Consider the following 14610-nt stretch of genomic DNA (forward strand, 5'->3'; position numbering starts at 1 on the left):
GTTTTGTTTTTGATTGGGAATTTGTGTAAATTTCGAGTAAAATGATAGATGCTTTTAAAATTGCTTTATGCAGATGTTTTCAGCATATGATCAGTGTGGAGGATTTACCCAGAAAAAGGTTCGCGTGGGATGTTGTCCTTTTTACCAGGAGCTTTTGCATGAAATTTATTGGACAGAATGTGCTGGCGATTTTGAATTTGTTTCATTTTTGCCACTTCGGTAAGGAAAATGCATCTGTGGATTGAACAGAAAGTGGATGACAAAACAGTACTGGTCACTTTCCAATCTAAGCTCAGAGCAAAGATACGCTTCAATTAATTATTTGTCTGTACGAGCTAACAATAAAATTCATGTTTCCTATCAACATGGATTTTTAATTTGATGCTTCCAGCTGTTGTCTGCAATTCAAAACATCACACCCTCTTTACTTTCTGAAACTTTTCCATGATGAAGTGTCACCATGCGAAACACTGAATGCATGGTGTTCATATTATTTGCTGATATTTTTTTGCAATCCAAGCAGTTATTTGTGATATGCTGTCAGATTCAGTGATGCTTTGGAAATGATGAATTTGTGATATACTGTGCAGCAATACTTCAGTTTCGCTGTGTGGCCTTGGTCTTTCCTCTCCATCCACTTTAGAAAAGAGAAAACAATAAATGTACATTAACAAAATTTATTTTATGTACTTAGTTACACTTGTCTCTGTGCATTAAAGAGACTCTACATGGATTTAAAAAGTGTAACTGCAGTAGCAAAATCTCCTCTTTTTAAAAGAAAAATGGATAAATGGCCGTGGTATAAAAGACCAGTTGAAATGACGACGGTATGGTATTCCCAGCACTGAGAGTTAAAGCATTATTAAAACCAGTGCTGTAATATCTGTTTGTTTTTGGTTTTTTTGCAGAGGAGCGATGAAGGTAACAACAGTGATGTCATCTCAACATCGAGCGACATGCTGGACATCATCCTTCAAGAGGACTCTTGTTCAGCCACCTCCGGCTCCATGGGCTCCGGCTCCAACGGCTTTGGGACCTCAGCAAGCGGGAAGTCCAAGAGCAGGACGTCGGCCAGTGGCGCCTCGGCCAGTGGGGCATCAGGCAGTTTTTCAGGTCTGCATTCAAACGTCAGCTTCGAAGAAAAGCAAAAATACAGAGAATAAAACATCAAAGTTAACATATAAGGGTCTTTTTTTTTAAATCATTAACTCGTTTGTCATAAAAATATGTGGTGCTTGGCTTTTTTTTTTTTCCAGGAAGCAACAACAGCAGTAAATACTTTGGCAGTGTGGACTCATCTCAGAGCAGCCAGAAGACCAAAGGCCTCCTTAGGAGCAGTGAGGAAAGACCAGCGGAGGCAGGGCTCCTCGAGTGTGTCCTGCAGGACCCCGCCTGGCTGCTGATGGCCAATGCAGATGAGAAAGTCATGATGACCTATGAGCTGCCCTCGCGGTGAGTCGAAGGACAGGCACAGCAAGCAAGGAGTAGGAAGGAAATACATTGAAACATTTGAATTTCTTCTTTGTGGTGTAGTTCTTTGATTATAGCAAAAGATGTATCCATGTGACAGAAAGACACAAGTGCATACCAGGTGCCTTTTATGATGTTGTAAGAGGAACCTGGTTGCTGTCCTGTTAGTAAAAGATGGTTGCATAAAACATTAACATCAGGAGACCAATTATTGTGGCACTGATAATTTTGTTTAAAAAAGAGTTAGTTCAAATATGTTGTACAGGTTTTTTTTAAACATCATAGGTTTATTTTTGCTTTAACCACAGAAATGAAATCATTCAAAAAAAAAAAAAAAGTAAGTATTATTGAAATTATTACCCCTTTCGAGAACTGACCTCTTTACACAAACCACTGTTGTGTCATGATCTGCGTGAAGTTACAATAGATGATTTTTGCACCTGATACTTAGTATCAGGTCAAGAACTAAACAAATTGGTCTGAACTTGAGAAAAAATAGGACTATTGACATGAACTAAGCAGTAGGAGAATCAATGGTAATCTAGAAATGCATAGAAAAAAGAGCACAAGAGAAGCCTGGCCAAGGCAGGAAGCAAAAGATTCAAAAGACCCTGGAATGAGAAGTAATGAGAGACATCAGTAACAACTGCCAAGACACAAAGCAATGGTCAGAAATTGTTGTCACAAATATGTTGATGAATAGATCTCTCTGCAAAGGAATGAATTGAAAGGGTGCAAGAACAACTCAAAAAAAAAAAAACAACAACATGACAACACTATGTTTTTGCCAGTGACTATCTCCAGACAATTAAAGTGAGTGTCACTGACTGTCCTGCACATAGACCTGACTCGAATCCCCTGACAATATGTAGAGTGAACTGAAGATGAAGGTCAAGCCAAAAGGCCATTCAGTCTGACTGAAACTGAAAGTTCTGTTAAAGAGGAACAGTCTGGGATTCCTAAGGAGAATCAATGCATGTCTTTTCCTTATTTCTAAAGGCAAATTAACAATACAGACTCAGCGAAGATAAAGGATGTCTACAAAAACTTTGTTCAAAGGTTGTAGGTTTTTTCAAACAATTAAATTTTATGTTAACTTTATCCACTAAGCTTTTGACTTCTATTAGACATTTCAGAGTTGTCACCTTCTACAGAAACATTCTAAATATTGGCCATGTCCTAAATAAAACAGAGTTTTTACTTTGTTCTTCACAAGAGTTGCAGATACGATATGTCAATAATAAAATGACATCATATACCTTATATATTTATACTCGATTATTACAGTGTTTAATTTAGAGGAGGACATGAATCTGATTAACATGGAACCAGTTCTGTTCATAGCATTTCCCTTTGTCCAGTAGAGACAGAGAGATTTAAAGAAATCTGAACCATTTATACCTGCTGTAGGGACATTAGTTAACCAGTAGATGGCACCCCAATGTTGATGCTGACATTGTTTCAACAATCCTCATCATGAGAGACATCAAATGTTGTTGGTTTTCACTGCAGGGATGTTACACACTTAAATGGGAATCTGATATTTTGAGTCTTAAGTTGTTCATGATTTTATGTTTTCTTATGTCAACTTCCTTTGTAATGATTATGTGTGTGTATTCCTGAGTTGATCGATAACACATGTTGAAAAAAACGCTGGGGAAAAACTTAAGCCACTTAAGGCTGATAAATAATGTTACAAATAAAAATGTCATGTATGGAATAAATCTGTAATTCAAAGCAGGTGATGTCAGGAAATATTTGTAATGATTCCTGAGTATAAATGTATCAATAACAGAAGATTGCTACTGAATAAATGTATGCCGCAGAAATATGCAGATGTTCCCTTTGGTGTTTCAATACATCCATTAGAAGTGTTTTGGCTATGTCAGACGAAATATAAATGAAATGACACTCTATACATGTCACAGAGTAAAGGACAGATTGAAGTAGAATCTCTACATTCCTAGTCTTTAAATGATTCTTTGTGGTGAAGGATTTAGTTTGTAACCACATTTTACAGCAAAGTAACGCAGGTCTACATTACAGCTTTAGCGGTTCACGTCTGCAACAACTAAAAGCTGTTATACTAAAGTCATCAAGAGGCTGAGCTAAGTTCTCTGAGCCAAGAAGCCTCTGTCAGGAACCATAAGAAATGGAAAGAGTCTATTCCAACTAGATTTTTTGTTGTTTGTTTTTCACAGAATGAGCACAATATGTAACTCAATGAGTCTTGAATCGTTAAGTTACATCATTCTCAGTAACTTAACGATTCTCTGATGTCTTTTACTTATTCAAAGCCTTTAGCAAAGTTTACTCAACCTTCAGCTTTAATGCACCTGTGTATTGCAGACCTAAATTATTTTTTATGTATGTTGACAAAAAAGTTGCCTAAATGTTTTTGTTTTTTTTTAGGAGAAAACCGAAGAATGATTGCTTACTCTTTTACAACTTTCTGTGTGTGTGTGTCATCCAGGGACATTGACAGAGTGCTGGAAGAAGACAATGAGAAGATAAGGGTGCTGCAGCAGAGCCAGCCCCACTTTTCAGTGGACCAGAGGAAGGAGCTGTGCGAGGTCCACCCCTGGATAGAGAAGGGAGAGATACCCAAAGCCATCAATGTTGAGGTAGAAAAAAACCCAACAACTTCTGTTTCATTTTATGTTTCATTGAGAAACATAAGTGGAAAAAAAAAAGCGTCAATACAATAAAACAGCTGAAAGCTGAAACTTAGGCATCGATCCATAAAACAACAATTATTTCCATCCTTTCCTGTATTTATATATTTTGTGTCTCTAGATTTCACTCCTTAATTTAGGATTTAAACACATTTGTGACTTGCAGGGATGCACCTGGTGTGACAACACCTCAGAGACTGCACCAACGGTTGGAGCAGAAGACCAGCCAGATTTTGGACTGGGTGACACAGAGACCAGAGAGGACTACTGCCCAGAGGGGCTCAGAGGCCAACCTTTAACCTCTGCCTTGACCTCCTGTCACTCAGGTCATCCTTCAAGCTGCAGCCCAGGGGCAGAAGAAGCAAATCAACAAGAGTTTTAAAGAAACTGCTGCTCTGTTGTAAAGAATAAGTGGCCTAAGATGAGCCGTTTTGCTGTGTTGCAGTTCAATCTGTGCATTTGTAAAAGGTGAATGTCTGTGGTGATTAATTTCGTTTCATTTTTAGCTGTGTAAGGCAGGGTCGCTTAGTTGCTTCTGGGACAAAGGCTTTGTGACTTAGTGTGTTTAATTATTTGCCTTCTTTCGCATTTCGCAGTGTGGCACCTTGAAAGAATTTCATGCACTGACTATAGGAGATAAAACATGTGACAAGGAAACAGCACAATGCTCAAAATCATGCTCACAGCGTTACAACAGATACCAAGTAAACACACGTCGGACTGTGAGACAGTTAATAAAATTATTATTTCAGGATATTTTTAGTTAAGTGAGGTTAAAAAAAATGTAGAGGTTTTCTTTTTTTTTTTTTTTTTAGCAACAAATTACTTCGGTTCTATTATTCATTCTCATAAGGTACCGGATGAGCATATGTGCACTTTTTTGGTGCTAAAAGGAAGAATTTTTGGCAGTTACAATTGTTCAAACTCATTTTTGGGGCTGGGAAATTCAAACTTGTTAAGCTATCCGTCATTTCCGTCCATTCTCCGCCACATAGAAACATGCTCTGACTCTTGCCCTCAGTGGAGTAACATGAGGTCCAACAAACCTGACATAAAGGCCAGTTATTCATAATATATTTGACCTTGTTTGGTTATATAAGTAGCTCCAGGCACAATGTCAGCCTGGTTTGTTTTTTTATTGATTGTTTATCTGGCGCTCTGTACATTATTGAAGCTGAGAGCAAACTGGGCCATGGTAGTAAAATGAGGATAATGCCATAAAGTAAAAACCATATCCTACCTAATAAAAGCACATGTGATACTGCAGTATTTATTAAGCTGATGATAATATTTAACAGGATATGAGCATGTGCACGATGCTGTTTTTACTTGGTTGTAGTGTTTCAATTTTTTATTTTTTTTCAGAGCCATGTCTTACCAAACTATGCTTGATATGGGTTTGGCATATTTTAGTTTTTTCTATCTTACAAAATGCATCAAATGTTTTAGATGTGAAATTCTTATTTCTTTGCTGACGTTGCACACGTTAACCTTTAAAAAAGTCTTTGAGTATATACATACGTATATATTTTGCATATATGCTTTTTGAAAACTACACAATGTATTTATTAGAAAAAAAAAAAACTAAATTAAAAAACAGACAGGACCAAGAAGACTAATGCTGACTACAGATCAGAAAGGGAAAAATAACTGAGTGGTTGTTTACAGTGGAGAAGGTTGGTAGAGTAAGAGGGGACACCAGCTCATTATAAGCCAAAAACCTGAAAGGTCTGTTATTATTTTAGAAACTTAAGATGCCTGGGTTTTTTTATATTATAATTTCACATGAGAATCCATGCTATTTCTCTGTAACTTTTCTGAATATGTAATTAGTCTTTCTGCTATTTCAGCAGGGTTATCAAGCACCTTTCTATTTTGTGTCCTTATTTTTTCTTGGTTCAATGAAAATAAATATTTTCTTGACATAAAATGTTTAATTTGAAATCAACATTGTTTTGCGTATTACCTACATCAGTTTCACATCCACATGTTATTGCCTTTTGCTTATTTCCCTGTATGCACATTGATAAAACAGTAAATGTTTTGTCGTAATTAAAAGATTGACAGTTGTAGTCAAATGCCAGGGCTGGTTGTCCAAGCAAATTCAGTGCAATAGAAGACTGCAGGACGCTAAAGAAAACCTCTGAAGCCTTCAAATGTTATCACAAAACAGCAAGTTCAAGATGCTCACAGATGTGAGCCAGCGAGACTGTCCGCTTTGAAAGACACTGAATTAGTTCATCATTCATTGTATTTGTGCAAGGAGGCGAACTTTGTGCAGTGAAGGTCTGACTAAAGTTTGTTAAAGAAAATTCAAAGACCTGAATACATTTAACACAACAGATCATACTGCATATCAGGAGTAAAAACGTTATAGTTACTGTGAAGAATGGAGGTGGAAGTGTCATAATTATTGACTAACAAATTAACCGAATACATCAAAAATTCTACCATCAAAGGTTTCAAGGAAGAAAGTGTGATTGATATCTGTGACAGAACTGGACTCGGAAACTTTGCAATGGCCCTGAACATGCCATAACTCCACGCGTCAAAGAGCAAAACAGTGGAAACTCCTGTTAGAAGCCCAGACTTTGATCTCATTGAGTTGCCCTCGGGTCACTCGAAGGGGATTGAGGTTACCCTTAAAATGTCTCAGAGATGAAAGTGAGGAATTGGGCAAAAATTCCTCAAACCAATGTCAGAGACTCACTTTTTACTCAGAATACACAGCTGTCTTCACGTCTTTCAAGTAATAAACAGAAGCAGGGGAACTTGCTGTTTAGCTCTAATTAAATCACTTTCTGTCTCAGATATGGCCAGAATAATAATAAAACAGTACATTTCTTTTGAAAATAACATTTTTAATGGGGTGTACACAATTTTCAAATTGAATGAAAAATGTGCACTTGTTTATTTGACTAAATATTTGTTTATAGGCTTGTTGGACTTTGGACCCACGTCAAATAAAAAATAAAAAAAACTTAAAATGGTCTGACCACTAGAGGGCGATAAAACGCATTGACATAAAAGAATCCGCGAATGACGCTGCGATTCTTATTCAGATCAGGAGAGAGCATGCATAATGCTGAAGTTTTCCTGTCCTGCGGTTGTGACTTTCATTTTCCTGATGCAAATCGATGTCTGTCTGTCTGACTGTCTGTCTTGACTGAAAAGCCACGGAGACGAGTCTGTCATGTTCTGACAGATCCCCACATCAAAGCGGCCTTTCTCTATTCACACCTCAGTTCATACAAATACAGGTGTGGATTTGGTAGTTCCCTTAATCTGAACAAAATGTGGAGTAGGCTACAATCAGGCTTATTATTATTATTATTATTATTATTATTATTATTATTATTATTATTATTATTATTATTATTATTTCGTGCATTCTTTTGGTGGTGCAAATCAACAACCTGTGATAGATCGCGTTTGTAAAGTGCTGGGTCAGAATGACGCGTTACTTTAATCCGCTATTCACACCTCCTGCCCTGCATGTCAGGCTGCACATTTAGGACAAGGTGCAAATTGCCGGCCTGCTGCACTTATTTACATCTGCTGATCTGCAAATCCGGTCTTCCTTTCGTTCTTTCTTCTTGAAACAATGAAGTGAAACCGTAGTTGTTTCACATTAACATGTATTTATTTACTTCTATGTATGCTATATGTTCGTGATGTGAGACAAATGCTGCGTGACAAAGAATGCGTGTATCTTCCAATATTTTATTTTATTTTATTTTATTTTTTTGTGATTATAGTTCAGACGCCTCCGATCATTCCCAGCATTAAACCTGGTAAATGCAGCGTTATGTTAGTATTCGTTAGTATTCATGCGGTGAATCTTTTCATATGTTGTCACTTTGTGGCTGCATTCTTTAATGCACTGGAACTTCATGTGAAAGCCTACCAGCTTTTCATGTCATGTCAGTTTTCTATATGTCCATATTGTATTTGGGTCTTGACTTTATTCTAACTCGTGGACATATTTCGATCTGAACCAGCTGTCGTGCTGTTTAGCGTGGTCTTACTGGGAAGTGATGTGTTTTGCAGCCTCTTGACAAATTGCCCACACCATATGTGTGTTCTTTGTTGTGTGTGTGATAGTTTTGTGTTAGCCACAGAATTCTGCAACATTATATGCAATAAGTCTCATGACTTTCTGTCTGACACTCTTCCAAACAGACCGTCTTTGAGCATCTCTGCATCTCCTCCAGAGAAGCATTGGATTCTTTGTCTTTTCCTCTGATTACTGGACTGGAACGTTTTCATGCTTTCAATTTTTCCACAATTGTATTACTGACCTGTCCACGATGTTTACTAATGTTGTTTGTTCACTAGTGTTCACTCACAAGCATTTTTATGCCAAAGTGGAAGCTGTTCTGCTGCAATTCATTTCATTTAGTGGTAAGTAAACGGGCCACACAAAAATAAATGCCCCACTTTTCAGATGTTTAATTTGTAAAATATATTTTCCTTCCAATTTAAATTGCACACTGCTATGTGTTGCTCTTTACCGAAAAAGTTAAGGAAGCTTTTCAGTGGTGATGTAGAAGGATTATTTAAACTGATTCATATTTCTGCTGTCATTTTCTAAACTGTCCCAATCACAAGAGCCGGTAGAGGTTGATTGCAAAATGACTGACACTCGGTGAACATCGCAGAAACACAAGAGACACGTGGGTACAGAGCGTTCTCAGAAGTACTGGTTGAAATCTGGAAGAGCTGAGTAACATGTTCCTTCACATCCATTACGATGCAGGACACAATTTGAAACTTCATCACTTTTGATCCTGAAGCTGTTCAGCAATTTATAGTACACTCTGTATATTATGACAAACTGGTGCTTAAATTGATTCTCATGACCATCCATGTATCCAAGGTATTAAAAAAAAAACATAAAAAAGCTTAGCTCAACAGAGCTATAAAACCCAGTTCAGAATGAGGCCTATAAAAGGAGCGATTACTCATTTCACATCTCACAAATGCCTACGATGTGCAAAGAAATCTTTGAGCGAGAGAGAGAGAGAAAGAGAGAGAGTGAGAGAAAGAGAGAGACGGGGAGCGTTCACACAATCTAGCCCACAACGGCAGAGTAAATCTTTATAACAGACGACGGTGGGTGGTTAGTGGGATCCTTCTGTGTAAAAGTTGCTTTTTAGGAGCGAGAAAGGTGCATAAATAGAATCTCCACAGAGGTCTTTGTTTAAAAAAAGTTTTTTATTGGAAGGTTTAAACTGGATAAGGTAGCTTACTAATGCACTATAAATAAGCAGTCCTCGACTTTCTAAATCGGAAATAATTTAACTAACAATGTATCCGGAGAGGAACAACTAAATGTTAATAAGTACATATTTACAAATGCATCCACCACCTTATTAAGGTAAACCTATAGACTTTTAAATGCATAATGTACACATCAGTGATCTCTGCAACTATTATTATCATATCTTACAACATTAAATACTTCAACTGCAGCTTTGATACATTTTACAAAGAGCTTCTTTATGTCTTAGCCAAAGTGGCTCCCAAGCTTCTTTTTTTTTTAAAGACTTAATAAAATGTTAAAGTAATGACATTAAAATAATTTTAAAACAGAACAGAACAGGACAGGGATCTTGATTCCTTGAGTGTTTTTTTCCCTTTATAATGAACCATTTCCACCAGATAGCTGGTTGAAAGGTGCATTTCAAAATATGTTGGAGATGCTGAGGATTTGGTTCCTCCTCTGCCCAAAACCAGTCAAATGCCAATTTCTAAATCACTTGACAAGTTTTCAGCTTTTTTTGTCACCAACAGTTTCAACACAGACATTGCTTATGCTGCTTAGAAAGCCCAGAGCAATCGTTCCCGGTTGACAGTTTCCTGATTACGGAGTTTAATCTTTGCTTGAGCAATTCTCTGAAAATGCTGCCCTAGCATTTCTGTTATCTTTCGTTTCATTGATAAATCTCATCTCGCTTCAAAAAGAAGTCCTATTCAATTAATTAAATAGGAATAAACTGAAAATATTTATTGGTACACAACACAATTAGTAGGTATTGATAGAGTAGGATGTCAGAAAACCAGTGCTAGCTGTTGTGCTAAATGATAAGCTAATTTTAGCAATAGAAGTCCAGACTCAGCCTGCATGTCTAACTGCAATTAGTCTGGTATAGGAAATATTCACAAATGGACATTATACAGTACTCTGTGAATCAACGATTCAATTAAATAGAAGTGCAATTACATGGAGCATCAAAATCACCAACACAACGGTGTAAGAGTCATAGTCTTAGACATATGGTTTTCAAACTGTGGTACATGTATGACTAGTGGTAGTTGGACTGACAATAGTGGTTTTCAAATAGAAAAAGAAAAATAATTGTTTATAAGCTAAATGCAAGCACATTAGCTGTTATTCATTAAAAAAACATTGCCATATATTAATTAAAAAAAGATTGTACAACATTGTGTGTGACTTAGCTTAATTACATTCAAGTTGCCAAACATCCTAAATTTAATGTCAGGGCAACCATATTGGACTGTGAGGTTGGAGATTGTAGGCGCCCACTGACTTTACCATTGGGGATTTCAACTTTCAACTTTAAATTTGAACTTACGTGTGAAAATCGAGGATGTATTTAAAACACATTTGTCAACCAAAGATGCATTACCAATAAATGAGAAGGATTTTGTGTTCATGATGCAACCCAGCAAGTTCAAAAGATCCAAGTTCTGTTCTGTCACTGTGTTAAAAAGCTAAACAAGAGGGTGATGCGTGGAGAAATTACCAAGGTGATAATTAAAAAAAGAAAAAAAAAAGAGAACCACTGTCAGAGACAGTGTTGCCTTTTTAGGTGTGTTTTGTAGTGAAGTAAAGCCTGTCAGTACATTCTAACAATGACCAACAATCATCTAGTTTAAACAAGCCTCTTCAAAATTCTTTACCAAGGTCTCCACATTGGCTGTGAGGAAGTTACACCAGACGATGCATGCTGGCGAGCTACCGCCTCCGTGGAGGAAGCTTGGTTTTGCTCCGAGTCCGTCTCATCCGGGTCGGAGCTGAGGTCATCAGTGGAGGTGTTAGAAGTGACCGGGGACACCACTGTGGTGTACATACTCTCAGGGAGGGGCCAAGTGCTGTTACAGGCTGGCTTGTTTTCATCAAGATGCTCCTCGTCACTAAGGGGCATCCTCTCCAGGAGGTGGTTCAGCAGCTCAGACGCAATGGCGGGGTCTATTCCAGGGCAACAGGACACAAACGTGTGCACATCATGCATGCACTGGATGTAGCCGGCGGCGAAACGCTCCTTGGCCTCCCTGTTCAGAGCGTCCACCTCTGAAGAAAGACATACAGCAGCCACGTTATTTTAAATGTCAAATTACGCATCCAACAGTGTCTGAGCCAAAGTGATTGAGGACACAAGCAGTACAAGTCAGTCAATCTGTGGAAACATTATGGAATTTTGATAAATTCTTGAAAAGCATCATTATTGGTGTTACTACCAACAAATCAGTTCATGTGCTCCACTGGTGCTGAAGACCTTTGTTATGTCATTCTATCAACAAGAGCTACCAACTGAGGGTTCTGAGTACTTCTGATGAATAAACCAAACAACACAAAGTATTATTTTTATTGTACCATTTTTTAATATATCATTGTTATTGTTTTCAGCAAAACTGGGTTTACTGATTCTGCTTTGGTGCAACAAAACAGCATAGAGTAATTACAAAAAAAATAAAAATAAAAAATCAACTCATTGATCTCTTATTCTATGTTCACACAGCAGACAAATATGACCCAAATCTATTTTATTTTTGCCCACCTGTGACCCATATAGACCTTTTTCATGTCAGTCTGAATGACCCTATTCAGATCATTTCACTCCCACTCCCAAAAACAGTCCGATTTGTGCCACTTCAATGTGTGGCACTAAATTGCAACATTTTCAAAGCATCTAAAGTCTGAACAGTCATGTCTCATTTTGTCAGACTGTGACATCATTGATGTTAGGTATGTGTCATAATTCTGCACCAGAAGAAGCTAGGCTCAGTAAATCCAGATGTAAACAATGACTGAAATTTTTAATTCTGCAAAATATGGAACTATGAAAAAAGTTTGAGTCAGCAAAATACATGACATCACAATCCCACCACACCTGCTTCCAACTACACATCCAAACAGACTCCTGTGCAGAGGTTGCAAACAATACTCAAGGCCATCACAATTAGTTGTGCTTTCATTTTTCTTCGCTTCCTTCATCTTGTTATGACATCACCAGGTCTAATTGATCAACAACTTTAAAATTGATCTGCATATGCTTCGCTCCCCCACGTGAGGTTCAGATCACATCACCGATCGGAAACAATCTTCTTCTCCATATTTTCTGCATGTCTCATTTAAACAAGCAAAGCACACTCTTAGAATATTTTTGGTTGACGTTTTTAATTGTGAAAATATACTGCACAGGGATAAACATGACTTTCTCCGTGCCGTGCATAATTTCTAACAATAAATACATGTAAATAAATAAAGTGTGATTTGGTCTCGGATTGTCATGTTTCTTCTTTGAGGGCCACTCGTTGCTATATAAAGCTGATGTGCTGAAATTGACCTGATATGCATGTATATATTTAAACATTCATAAACTCAGGAGGTTCTCAAGACTCTGTCAACTGGCGACTTCAACTGAGGTCACAACTCAAATCTTAGGAGCCTCTGATGAAAATATTTATCCGCTAATAATAAGAACTACATTTCTCCGCGGAAGAATTATTTAAAGTTATTTACAGGGTGTTTTCGTCCGGTTCAAAAGACTTTTTTTTTGTTTTTTGTAGGCTATAGGTGATTTTACATAATGACAGACAGAAGCGGAGGTTTACCTTGGGCTCGGTTCTGCAGGATGCTCTCCACATGTTTCACCGTCAGCTCCAAAACTTCAGCATTCTCCACCTTCGACTGGAACTGCGGTGGGAAGCAGAGCGGCCACCGCTTGAGCTCAATCACCTCAATTAGGACACGTCGACTGTGAGGTCATTTAAATAAAAAAGCTCACTCACGTCCGAGTCTGCGATGAGGGCCCTGAGCTCTTGTAAGCTTTCATTAATGCGAGCTCTTCTCTTCTTTTCCAAGAGAGGTTTCCTCATCTGCAGGGAGAACATCGGAGGTCAGATTGAGTCATTTCCACGCTCCGCGGCGGCTACCAAACTCTCCACATCCTACCTTCCTGTCAGACTGTATTTCGCTGTCGCTTCCATTCATCCCGCTGGTGTTGCTGCGTATCGGAGCCATGGTTGAAGTTTGTGTGATCCAGAAAGCCGTTAGCTGGAGTCCGAGAGGGGGACAGATGGCCGTGCGGTGGTTGACTCCTTCACAGAATGGGCTTGTTATTGCCTGGGGGCCTTTCTGCGGCTGCATGCATGGCTCATTTGCATGTGAATGGATGAACTGGGTGCAAGACAGAGAGGGCGCGCAACGCCCGCACCCTTTTTAACCACGGGGTCCTGGACCACGGAGCCAAGACAAGCCACAAACACCCTGCAGTTAGTGGTCGAACTTTAATTTATAAACTATGCATTCAGGATCACATGTTCAGTTGCAGATAGTTTTTTTTTTTTTTGTTAAATACAATTCAGTATCCGTTTCCTTATTAGTTGCATGGATAAGCCCTCATTAAATTGTGCCAATCAGGGACAGTTCTCACGTCATTAGGAAGTTAGGCTAATTAATTCTTAATTGTTAACAGTCAGTTGACAAATGAAAACCAGTTATCTCCCTTTCAAACGGTTGTAAAGAAGGCAAACCGCAAAGGTCCCCGTTTACTGTCGTTTTACTTTCTCAGGGTTGTTTTTGTTGTTGTTGTTTGTTTGTTTTGTTCTTTATAAAGTGTTATTTCAGTTCCTGTGTTTACCTCTATTGAGAGAAGAGAACAAGAATGAGCACATGACCTCATTTATTGCCATCCAAGGTACAGTGTGTAAAAAGGAAGTAAAAATGAATGTTCCATCTTTTATTCGCAAAATAACAATGTCACATTGATCGCACTCACTCAGAGGGAAATATATATATATATATATATATATATCAAAATCATCTGGAGTTCATATGTTTCACCTCAGCCCTCACTGTAGGTTGTTGTTGTTTTTTATGGTGAACTATGTCAAGAGTTGATTACTATTGATGCATGTCACTTGTTAGCAGGAAAACAAGTTGGATTATGTAACAGTTGTACTCAGTGACCATTATAGCAGTGCAAGCCAAAACAATAGACGTATTGCTGACATTGTATGACAAGAAGTATATAATTGAACAAAAAAAAAAACAATCAGCTACATCGCTTCTATTCAGATAAGGTCTTACTATTAAACTTCTGTAACAGCTCCCCCCCTCCCTCGTCTTTTTAGGTCTGCAACAGTTCTTTTTTTCAGTTTCATCAAAGCTAACTGGACTTTTTTCTAAAAAAAAAAAAATAGGTTTGAACTATCA

The 14610-nt window shown here is 37.9% G+C and overlaps 2 protein-coding genes across 5 annotated transcripts in view; one reads left to right on the top strand and one right to left on the bottom strand.

The window, feature by feature from the left end:
* Positions 1–6082, top strand: part of per2 (period circadian clock 2) — a 29953-nt gene extending 23871 nt beyond the window's left edge. For all 4 annotated transcript variants that reach the window (XM_055033017.1, XM_055033018.1, XM_055033019.1 and 1 more), the window contains 4 exons: positions 909–1113; positions 1257–1452; positions 3944–4094; positions 4312–6082. In XM_055033017.1, coding sequence (XP_054888992.1) covers positions 909–1113; positions 1257–1452; positions 3944–4094; positions 4312–4527 — 768 coding nt within the window. In that variant the 3' untranslated portion in view covers positions 4528–6082. The remainder of the gene's footprint in view (positions 1–908; positions 1114–1256; positions 1453–3943; positions 4095–4311) is intronic.
* Positions 6083–9343: 3261 nt separating this feature from the next.
* Positions 9344–13546, bottom strand: hes6 (hes family bHLH transcription factor 6). Its single transcript, XM_055033342.1, is given in 5 exon segments — positions 9344–11463; positions 13008–13089; positions 13185–13271; positions 13348–13509; positions 13511–13546. Coding segments are annotated over 5 exon segments (762 nt in total). The 3' UTR covers positions 9344–11068.
* Between the last annotated feature and the right edge of the window lie 1064 nt (positions 13547–14610).

Source organism: Poeciliopsis prolifica, unplaced genomic scaffold (genome assembly GCF_027474105.1).
Source record: "Poeciliopsis prolifica strain line A6 unplaced genomic scaffold, Auburn_PproV2 SCAFFOLD008, whole genome shotgun sequence".
In the NCBI taxonomy this organism is placed as follows: Eukaryota; Metazoa; Chordata; class Actinopteri; order Cyprinodontiformes; family Poeciliidae; genus Poeciliopsis; species Poeciliopsis prolifica.